Source organism: Oncorhynchus mykiss, chromosome 17, assembly GCF_057628025.1.
Source record: "Oncorhynchus mykiss isolate SJ-2025 chromosome 17, ASM5762802v1, whole genome shotgun sequence".
Lineage (NCBI taxonomy): Eukaryota > Metazoa > Chordata > Actinopteri > Salmoniformes > Salmonidae > Oncorhynchus > Oncorhynchus mykiss.
The window spans coordinates 21,418,884-21,430,518 of NC_143038.1; the positions used below are offsets into that span (position 1 = coordinate 21,418,884).

General features: G+C 41.6%; 1 protein-coding gene and 1 long non-coding RNA gene across 7 annotated transcripts in view; one reads left to right on the forward strand and one right to left on the reverse strand.

Moving 5' to 3' along the window:
* The window catches only part of LOC149975859 (uncharacterized), a 944,026-nt gene that overhangs the window by 290,708 nt on the left and 641,683 nt on the right, over positions 1-11,635 (forward strand). The window lies entirely within an intron of this gene.
* Positions 1-11,635, reverse strand: part of LOC110493888 (solute carrier family 12 member 5) — a 328,213-nt gene that overhangs the window by 30,356 nt on the left and 286,222 nt on the right. For all 6 annotated transcript variants that reach the window (XM_036949870.2, XM_090205034.1, XM_090205036.1 and 3 more), the window contains 6 exons: positions 11,028-11,196; positions 8,870-9,065; positions 8,328-8,497; positions 7,356-7,487; positions 6,933-7,040; positions 4,179-4,310 (listed from right to left, as the gene is read on the reverse strand). In XM_036949870.2, coding sequence (XP_036805765.1) covers positions 4,179-4,310; positions 6,933-7,040; positions 7,356-7,487; positions 8,328-8,497; positions 8,870-9,065; positions 11,028-11,196 — 907 coding nt within the window. The remainder of the gene's footprint in view (positions 1-4,178; positions 4,311-6,932; positions 7,041-7,355; positions 7,488-8,327; positions 8,498-8,869; positions 9,066-11,027; positions 11,197-11,635) is intronic.

Sequence of the window (11,635 nt, forward strand, 5' to 3'; positions counted from 1 at the left end):
ACTCACTGCTAATTCAGAGGCTTTCCTAAATTGGCCTAGACCAGGCTGCATACAACTGGTTTAAAAATGACTTGACATATAGAACTCAATTTAAGGGTAAGGGGGATACCTAGTCAGTTGTACAACTGAATGCATTCAACTGAAATGTGTCTTCCGAAATTTAACCCAACCCCTCTGAATCAGAGAGTTGCGAAGGGCTGCCTTAATCGACATATACGTCTTCGGCGCCCGGGGAACAGTGGGTTAACTGCCTTGCTCAGGGGCAGATGACAGATGTTTACCTTGTCAGCTTGGGGATTCGATCCAGCAACCTCTAACCAGCCCAACGCTCTAACCACTATGTACCATCTACTGACGGTGTTAAATACAGTTTCCTGGATATTACAAAAGGTGTCCCAGAGGGGTCGATTCTGGGTCCTGTTCTTTTTACTGTTTACATTAATAATATCGACTTGTATGTCAATTGTTATTTACCTGCGCTTGTATGCCGACGATACTGTTGTGTATAATATTGCCCCCACGGTTGACCAGGCTCTATCTGAACTACAGTCTGCCTTCATTCTATTACATAATAGACTGTAATACTTTATTGACCTGAAATTAATACTGAATGCAGATAAAACTAAGTATATGTTGTTCTCTAAAGCGCAAAAAAAATAAGTGATAATTTAAGCATATGTACTTTGGATGGTGTCCATATTGATCATGTACCTGCTACAAATATCTTGGCATCTAGATAGATGAAAAGCTGTCTTTTAAAAAGCATATTGATGTGTTAGTTAGGTAGCTGAGAATAAAACTGGTCATCTCTATAGAAAAAGGTCCTGCGTCTTACTAAATAGTAGAAAGCAGATTATTCAGTCGACGTTCCTAGATATATATGAATGCAGCTGCCACTTCATTAAAGCCCTTGGATGCAGTTTATCATAGCGCACTGTGCTTTATTACAGGTGACAATTGTAGTACTCATCACTGCATTCTCTTCCAGAAGGTTTGTTTGCCCTCTTTGATGTCACATAGGTTGATACATTGCTATGTTTTCATTTATAAAGCCCTTTTACTAAAAGTCCCACTGTACCTACAGTTGAAGTCGGAAGTTTACATACACCTTAGCCAAATACATTTAAACTCAGTTTTTCACAATTCCTGACATTTAATCCTAGTAAAAATCCCTGTCTTAGGTCAGTTAGGATCACCACTTTATTTTAAGAATATGAAATGTCAGAATAATAGTAGAAAGAATGATTTATTTCAGCTTTTGTTCCTTTCATCACATTACCAGTGGGTCAGAAGTTTACATTCTCTCAATTAGTATTTGGTAGCATTGCCCTTAACATTTGTAACTTGGGTCAAATGTTTCGGGTAGCCTTCCACAAGCTTCCCACAATACGTTGGGTGAATTTTGGCCCATTCCTCTTGACAGAGCTGGTGTAACTGAGTCAGGTTTGTTGGCCTCCTTGCTCACACACACTTTTTCAGTTCTGCCCACAAATGTTCTATAGGATTGAGGACAGGGCTTTGTGATGGCTACCACCTTGACTTTGTTGTCCTTAAGCCATTTTGCCACACCTTTGGAAGTATGCTTGGGGTCATTGTCCATTTGGAAGACCCATTTGCGACCAAGCTTTAACTTCCTGACTGATGTCTTGAGATGTTGCTTCAATATATCCACATAATGTTTTTACCTCATGATGCCATCTATTTTGTGAAGTGCACCAGTTCCTCCTGCAGCAAAGCACCTCCACAACATGATGCTGCCACCCCTGTGCTTCACGGTTGTGATGGTGTTCTTCAGCTTGTAAGCCTCCCCATTTTTCCTCCAAACGTAACGATGGTCATGATGGCCAAACAGTTCTATTTTTGTTTCATCAGACCAGAGGACATTTCTCCAAAAAGTACGATCTTTGTCACCGTGTGCAGTTGCAAACCATAGTCTGGCTTTTTTATGGCGGTTTTGGAGTAGTGGCTTCTTCCTTGCTGAGCGGCCTTTCAGGTTATGTCGATATATGACTCGTTTTACTATGGATATAGATATTTTTGTGCCTTTTTCCTCCAGCATCTTCACAAGATCCTTTGCTGTTGTTCTGGGATTGATTTGCACTTTTCGCACCAAAGTACGTTCATCTCTAGGAGACAGAATGTGTCTTCTTCCTGAGTGGTATGACTGCTGCGTGGTCCCATGGTGTTTATACTTGCGTGCTATTGTTTGTACAGATGAACGTGGTACCTTCAGGCTTTTGGAAATTGCTCTCTAGGATGAACCAGACTTTTGGAGGTCTACAATTTGTTTTCTGAGGTCTTGGCTGATTTCTTTTGATTTCCCCATTATGTCATGTAAATAGGCACTGAGTAGGAAGGTAGGCCTTGAAATACATCCACAGGTACACCTCCAATTGACTCAAATGATGTCAATTAGCCTATCAGAAGCTTCCAAAGCCACGACATCATTTTCCTGAATTTTCCAAGCTGTTTAAAGGCACAGTCAACTTAGTGTATGTGAACTTCTGACCCACTGGAATTGTGATACAGTGAATTATAAGTGAAATAATATGTCTGTAAACAATTGTTGGAAAAATTACTTGTGTCATGCACAAAGTAGATGTCCTAACCGACTTGCCAAAACTATAGTTTGTAACAAGATATTTGGGGAGTGGTTGAAAAACGAGTTTTAATGACTCCAACCTAAGTGTATGTAAACTTCCGACTTCAACTGTATCATCATTACTAATCTTTAGACATAAGAGTTACCAGACCCAGTCTCAGAGTTGGCTGATTCTGGAAATTCCTTTGGTCTCTCCTGAGCTTTTAGTTTTCTTGCCCCTTATTTGTGGAACAATAAATTGCAAGAAATACCCTGACCAGTCGAGAGCCTGTGTGAGTCTTCTCTTATCCCTTAACCATTCCCTGACTGTGCCTAAAAATAAATAAAAAAATAAAAAAAACCCACTGTAAAGTGAGTTGAAAGTGTAAAAAAACACTACCTTGGGGTCGCTGACCTCTTAATGTCAACACCAGCGATTCACAGACCCAGCCTATTAAACACTATTTCCTGGACTGTGCTTGACTGCAACTGTCCTCAAAGCATAAATCCCCACCCACCAGTAGAATGAGTTGGAAACCTGAAAAACCACTACCTCACATGCTGACCAGACCGGACACGTTGCGTGCGCGAGCGGCGCAAAATAAATTTAGAAATCCATGTTATTCAATAATTGCACCCACACTCTGCTTGCGCGTGCCAACGAGCGTCTGCGACACCAAGGGCTAAAACAGAAGTCATTCCTATTTCTGACGCAGATTGCGCTGAAAGTCCTGCCTCTCCCATCTCCTCATTGGTTTATAGAAGCAGGTACCCACGTGCCATCTCCTCATTGGTTATTCCTCCACGCGGGTAATTGAAAGACAAACTGTTTTGCCGGTTGTCGTGGTAATACTATGAAAGTGTAGATGCCAATCACCATATAAGTTCAAAGATGAAAACGCCTGGAAGGAGGAGAGATGACTAGAAACGATTAGGTTGACCGTTTTATGTGTGGATTAATTGGCGGAGTAGAGGAGCTTGTGCATTTCAGGTAAAATAACAACTCAATGTTTATATCCCAGGATATAATTAGCTAGCAACAGCAAGCTAAGCTAAATAGGACAAATTAGCTAGCAAGTGCAAGGTAACTAGCTAAATTGCCATACATGTTTAATGCTTTTCGACCTGTCCCCAAATCAGATTTTGTTTTGATATTTTAACCCGCGTGTCGTGATCTCGTTTGGTGTATGGGGACAAAATAAATGTATGCACGATAGCATACGATGGCGCACGCGCGCAGCCGGTTTGGGTTCCGTGTAAGGGTAAAAACCACTGACCTCCCAATGTCAACACCAGTGGTTCACAACACCAGTCCTTTAATCATTCCTAATCATTCCTTGACTATGCCTGACCGCAATTATCTTCACAGCATAAAAAATTAAGGTAGTCTGAAAAACCACCACCCCAGGGTCAAAACCACTGATCTCCTAATGCTTATACACCAGTAGTTCACAATCACATCACAATCCCTCACAAGTCAATTGACTACTCTGCTTTCAAGTCTTTGCCAGCGCTGGCCTCATAGCATTAATTCTTAATGATACAACCCTGATTAGAGTGAATGTGGCTCAGTTGACTGGACAGTACCAGTACCAACCTCCTCCTCAGGTTTCTCCTCCTCCTTGCTGCTCCCCCCGGGCTGTTCCTCGGTCACACTCATCTGGGTGGTTGCAGCTGCCGGGTTCTTACGCCGGATGGATCCGCGGGATGAGTCTGTGATGCTCTGGATCTGCGGAAAGAAGACAAAGAGTTGATTAAAGCATTTCACCCTACTGAGCCAAACTGAACTTAGCCAAGCCAAGCTGTACTGGGCTGGCCTGGTTTCGCATCCATCGTAGTTGCTGGAATCGTGCTAGAGAAGACAAGGAAAAAATTAAATAGGCAAACCAGCACAGTTCTGTTCAGGTCAGCCCTATAGTGTGAACTAGACATTGGAGTGCTAATATCATCACAACATGACACATTTATTATTTGGTATTGTCTACATGGAGACAAAACAAGGTTATGAACATTGATGTAAACATTGACATTTTCAGAACATTGTCTGTCAATGTAGACAATTGCATTATGTTTGGGTGCAGCAATACTGTGAGATTAATTCTTTATGATCTTATGTCCTGATCGGTTTACCCAGAATCAGGAAACATATTGGATGTACACACACAGGCTTTATAGTCTCCAGGTTAAATGAAGCATTGAGGATTGGTAATGTCATTACAACATGGTCAATATCTTGTCTGTTTTTCTCTTTATGAAACCAAACCGGCTTTTCAGACATGGTCCATTGATGTGTTGCAAAGGGTAACGTGCAGTAGTGGCATGGTAAGGCCAGACCAAGTTGAATGACTGTTTAATGGATTCCCCGCCTCACTTTTCTCCACACACTGAAAAAATAAGGTAATCTGATGTGTTATTTTTTGGCCAATATATGCGGCTCTTTGTTTATAACGCTCTGTCTGCTCTCCCTTGAGGCTTTCCCAAATTGATGCCCAAGAGACCAAACAGCCTCAGATCACGCGCTCAGATCATGTTCGAGCCTCGGATTGGACAGTGAAACACACACTCTTGCACCTGCAGGCCACTTGCATATGTTTAATTTCTCTCTCATGCCGTCATGGCTGAAGCCAGTGCAAATTCCTACTATTTATGTGTCCATGTTAAACGTGGGACGTCCCTCATTATAAACAAACAGTAGGTTAAATTCATGGTTATTGCACCATTTTGAGATCTGTTAGAAGCGATTAATAGACGAAACAACAATGTAATTTAACCAATTGACTGGCCAAAGATCAGGGCATTCATCAGCAAAGACGCAGTGCAAGCAGTGCAAACCAAAGTGAAGTCAAAATGATTGATGAAATAGAAGTGTGTCAGCTGTATGTTGATTTGTGATTCATAATTTACATTTTACCGGTACTACCAGTAGTAGTAGGCCAACCGATAAGTTGTGATGATGCCCAGCAGAGAACAGCTAGCATGTCCATCAAAGTACAGTACATCGCCAGTGGCTCGCACACATTTCGTGCAGATCAGTAAGGGGGGGCTTTTCATGGCAGCCAGAAGAGACAATTGAAGGAGGATGCAGTGAGCAAAGTTACTGGTCTCGAATTTAGTCATACTTGCTCTATATATATATTGATGCTTCTAATTGCGCATGTTATAAACAACATTTTTTTTAGGATTAAAGGTTATACTCTATTGTTGGATTGATGTATTTTTTTCAAATGCTGCATTCATTTGGCAGACCTAACTTGATTGACCCTCTTTCTATAAGGCCTAGTCTATGAGAGGCCTAATCATATTTGTATGACTATTTTGTTAACGCCTAGGCTATAGAGATGCATTCAGGTAATGAACTCATTGTTACGTGTCAACATTTTAATTTGATTACAATTATTTATTGTCAATCATTCTTGAATTTGTTAGGCTATACAAATATGTAGATTAATGACTTGATGATACATTCATGATACATTACTTAATAATACATTACTTTTTTCCAATAATTTTTGAATATGATAGAATATTGCATTCTATCTATATCCTACATCCTAATGTTCGTTAATGTTAATTTGTGTATTAATGAAAATCAGTCTGAAATTGAATTATTTGCCTATTGTTCATGTCCATATAGCCTAGGACAATGTGGTAAAGTGCTGTTATTCCTTATCCACCTATTTATTTATTATTATTTTAATTTTTTTTCGCTCGCTCGGCTCACTTTTCTGGGGGGGGGGAAATCCATTAAACAGTGAATCAATTTTATCTGGCCTAAATGTAAAAAATAAAACAAAAGGCTTAATCCATTCTAGTAATTCTGTGTAAAGCGGTACCTCTTTCTAGGGTTGCAAAGGGACGGTATATTACAAGTATACAACCAGAATTTTGGTAACTTTCAAGGATTTTATGTTGTTTATCACAAGATATCACAGGTGTCTGTAATTGTCTCTGCCCCTCTGTGTGGCCTTATCACATGTAAAATAATCAAAGAAGATTATAATATATATATATATATTTATATACTCTTTGTTGTAAATTATTTGTAAATGATTTGTTGCCAAACTGGTGGTAGTTGTGAAAAAAGTCAATTGTTTGAAGTGTTGCAGAGTTTATAGAAAATAATGCAATTGTTGATTAGATACTTTTTTTCATGAATATGTCTATTTTCTCTTGAACCATATGGTCTATACACTACAAACTCATGGACAATTTGAACACAGATATACAAAATAAATACTATATATGAATACAGTTTTTAAAAGTATAAATTACCAAAGTTACCATAGATTGCCATAGATGTCCAACAATTTCAGTAACTTTGGTAAATTACCGGTAACTTTGCAACCCTTACCTCTCTCTCTCGCTCCGTCTTGGTCAGGTTGATCTGTTTGAGGATCTGCGATCGCTGTTCCATTACCAGGGTCTTCTCATAGGTGTAGGCTGAGATATCGCTGTCATGCTGAGAGAGGAGAAGGCCTTGGTTAGTGTATTGAGGATGGACAGATACACCAGCTATCCTATGGATGTCATATGGACAACTTTGTGTTTGGTGTCATCAGTCTACTGGATGGACAGCAGCACTGCAAGGGACATGGGAGACAGCAAACACACGTTCATACATAATACAATGACGATTCATATTATATCAACTATGTAATATGACCCATAGAGTCAACGTTCAAGACTCAATTTGGAGTAAACAATTAACAAGTAAACTCCCATTGTGTATGTTTCATCACATGTGAAACGGTCATAGACAGATATGGCATCTTACCATTTCCACCACTTCAACCTCGGCATCGATACGCAGGTGGTACAGGAAGGTGGTCAGGTCTTTCTTCATCTGGATGCTGTTGTCGTCCATCTGGGCCACGGTGAAGATGCGCATCCTGCACTTCCTCCACACCTATTAGTAGAAAAGACCAGTGGAACCTGCTCATCTATAACCCGTCATACAGTAATCCGCACTTCCTCCACACCTGTCGGTAGGAAAGACCATTGTAACTTGCTCATCTATGACCTGTTATACAGGTTGGGCTCCCGAGTGGCGCAGCGGTCTAAGACACTGCATCTCAGTGCAAGAGGCGTCACTGCAGTTCCTGGTTTGAATCTAGGCTGTATCACAACCGGCCATGATTGGGATCCCATAGGGCGGCGCACAATTGGCCCAGCATCGTCCGGGTTTGGCCGGGGTATGCCGTCATTGTAAATAAGAATTTGTTCTCAACTGACTTGCCTAGTTAAATAAAAAAAATATTTAAAAAATACAGTATTCTGGTTAGAACCTTCATGATGATGTGTAGAAACTGCGATAGCTTGCGCATTGATTAGTTAATGCACTGATTGTACAAATGCCCTGCACTATAGTTTTTTTAAATGTACATTGCACTTTACTATAGAACTGAGTGCATGACCAGCTATATATTTAAGCAATAAGGCACGAGGAAGTGTGGAATATGAACAATATACCACTGCACAGGGCTGTTCTTATGTACGACACAACGTGGAGTGCCTGGACACAGCCCTTAGCCGAGGTAAATTGTCCGTATATCACAAACGCCCGAGGTGCCTTATTGCTATTATAAACTGGTTACAAACGTAATTAGAACAGTAAAAATAAATGTATACGGTTTGATGTGCCATGGCTGTCAGCCAATCAGCATCCAGGGCTTGAACCACCGAGTTTATAAATAGAGTTTAGCAATGCGATCCATATCTCAGGGTGGGCATGTGGTAGGCAGCCTACCTTGTGCTGGCGCAGAAGGAAAGGCAGCAGCATCAGCATGCCTCCATCATGGACAATCCACCAAACATCAATGTGGCCCTCTGAGAAGCGCTCTCCATTGGACGGGAAGGCAGCGATGTTCTTGGGCACCAGCAAGGCTAGGTGAGCGGCTGTGGTCTCCCTAACCAGCTCTACAGGACAGGACAGAGAGGGAAGAGAGGGGATTTAATCTAATATGAGTCTGATGATCACTCAATAACCTTTATGGAAGATCTTGTGAAAATCTGATAGTTCATGTAACATCCTGGTACAATATGGATTAAAGAAATAATGTTGTGTATAAAAAAACAAATCATAAGGATTATCTTTCATGACATTTCTACAACCTCCCCCAAAGATCCTGATTTAAAGCTCAACCGACAGATCTGATTCAGTGTACGGTGCAAAAATGACCAGAATTTACTTAGAAAAGTAACATGGTAATAAGACAGTAGTAACCTAGATAAATAACGTGTTTGGTTTTCCTACTTGACCATACACCCTTGACCCCCTTTGTGACCCACCGATGAAGTCCCTCCAGGTCTGGTGGTCGTCAGCCTGCTTCCAGTTGCGTGGCCAGCTGACCAGCACCGTGTTGTGCATGAGACCGCCCAGCCCACTGGCCTGGAGCAGGTGGGAGGTGGCGTCGCGCATGTTGGACGAGATGGTGACCTGGCAGAAGCCCTTCACCTTCTCTGTCTCCATCAGCTTACGCAGAGACTGAAGGGGATGGGGGGGTGAGAGAGAGAATGAAGGGCAGAGGAGAGAGGGAGGGAGAGGGGGTGGGATAGTAGAGAGGAGAGGGGATGAAAGAGAGTGAGAGCAGTGTAAGGGAACCAACTAAGCCACAGTGGGCAGTAAGGGTCAAAACCTTGCCCAGCAGTTGAAGGGTGAAATGAAGGTGAAATGGACGGTGGTGACACTGATTTTGGTACAACTTAATTTTAGGTGCTACGCAAGTGTGAACATTGGTACAGAGTCACAGGATCAAGTCTAAATCACTCCAGATTGGAGAGTAGTGAGGTTTGTGTGATATGCAGTGGGATGCCATGAGATCTGTCTAGTACAGTTGAAGTTGGAAGTTTGCATACACTTAGGTTGGAGTCATTAAAACTCGTTTTTCAACCACTCCCCAAATTTCTTGTTACAAACTATAGTTTTGGCAAGTCGGTTAGGACATCTACTTTGTGCATGACACAAGTAATTTTTTCAACAATTGTTTACAGACAGATTATTTCACTTATAATTAACTGTATTCCAGTGGGTCAGAAATTCACATACACTGTGCCTTTAAACAGCTTGGAAAATTCTGGAAAATTATGCCATGGCTTTAGAAGCTTCTGATAGGCTAATTGACATCTTTTGAGTCAATTGGATGTGTACCTGTGGATGTTTTTCAAGGCCTACCTTCAAACTCAGTGCCTCTTTGCTTGACTTCATGGGAAAATCAAAAGAAATCAGCCAAGACCTCAGAAAAAGAATTGTAGATCTCCACAAGTCTGGTTCATCCTTGGGAGCAATTTCCAAACGCCTGAAGGTACGACTTTCATCTGTACAAACAATAGTACGCAAGTATAAACACCATGGGACCACGCAGCCGCCATATCGCTCAGGAAGAAGACACGTTCTGTCTCCTAGAGATGAATGTACTTTGGTGCGAAAAGTGCAACTCAATCCCAGAACAACAGCAAAGGACCTTGTGAAGATGCTGGAGGAAACAGGTACAAAAGTATCTATATCCACAGTAAAACGAGTCCGATATTGACATAACCTGAAAGGCCGCTCAGCAAGGAAGAAGCCACTGCTCCAAAACCGCCATAAAATAGCCAGACTACTGTTTGCAACTGCACATGGGAACAAAGATCATACTTTTTGGAGAAATATCCTCTGGTCTGATGAAACAAAAATAGAACTGTTTGGCCATCATGACCATTGTTACATTTGGACGAAAATGGGGAGGCTTGCAAGCTGAAGAACTCCATCTCAACTGTAAGGCACGGGGTTGGCAGCATCATGTTGTGGGGGTGCTTTGCTGCAGGAGTGCACTTCACAAAATAGATGGCATCATGAGGCAGGAACATTATGTGGATATATTGAAGCAACATCTCCAGACATCTGTCAAGAAGTTAAAGCTTGGTCGCAAATGGGTCTTCCAAATGGACAATGACCCCAAGCATACTTCCAAAGTTGTGGTAAAATGGCTTAAGGACAACAAAGACAAGGTATTGGAGTGGCCATCACAAAGCCCTGACCTCAATCCTATAGAACATTTGTGGGCAGAACTGAAAAAGTGTGTGCGAGCAAGGAGGCCTAGAAACCTTACTAAGTTACACCAGCTCTATCAGGAGAAATGGGCCAAAATACACCCAACTTACTGTGGAAAACTTGTGGAAGGCTACCTGAAACATTTGCCCGAAGTTAAACAATTTAAGGGCAAAGCTTCAAAATACTAATAGAGAGACTTCTGACCCACTGGGAATGTGATGAAAGAAATAAAAGCTGAAATAATAAATTCTCTCTACTATTATTCTGACATTTCAAATTCTTAAAATAAAGTGGTGATCCTAACTGACCAAAGACAGGACATTTTTACTAGGATTAAATGTCAGGAATTGTGAAAAACTGAGTTGAAATATATTTGGCTAAGGTGTATGTACATTTCTGACTTCAACTGTATCTAACCTGCTCTGCCCGCTGGGCCTGGGGGTGGTTCTCCAGGTAGGTGCCTGCCAAGGCAGTGCCCACAATGGTCAGCCCTTTGCCCGCTTTCAGCTGATTGGTCAGCGAGAGCAGGCGAGGCTGCTCCACGTTCTGCTCCACGTCCGTACTGACCAACACCAGCAGCTGAGGCCTTGAGTGAGACAGAGGGAGTCACGCAAGGAAGGAAGGAAGGAAGGAAGGAAGGAAGGAAGGAAGGAAGGAAGGAAGGAAGGAAGGAAGGAAGGAAGGAAGGAAGGAAGGAAGGAAGGAAGGAAGGGAATAATAGGAGAAAGGGTTTCAACGTGTTGCTTTGGCAAAACAAAAATGTATACTTCCGTCATTCCAGAGTTGAATTTTGAGTTGAATTTAAAGTGTAGCACAGAGATTTGAAAGATTGAAAGGGAGAGTAAGGTGACAAAGAGAAAGAGAGGAAGTAAGAGTAGAGGTGAGAAAGGTAGAGAACAAGTGAAAAAAAGAGAGAAAAAAGCAAGGAAGAGTGCACTGAGGTTATCAGTGCACAGATGAGAATGTCTGTAAAAGTATTATTGTCTGTACCATGACAGTAGCTCAAAATGAATTAAATGGAACGC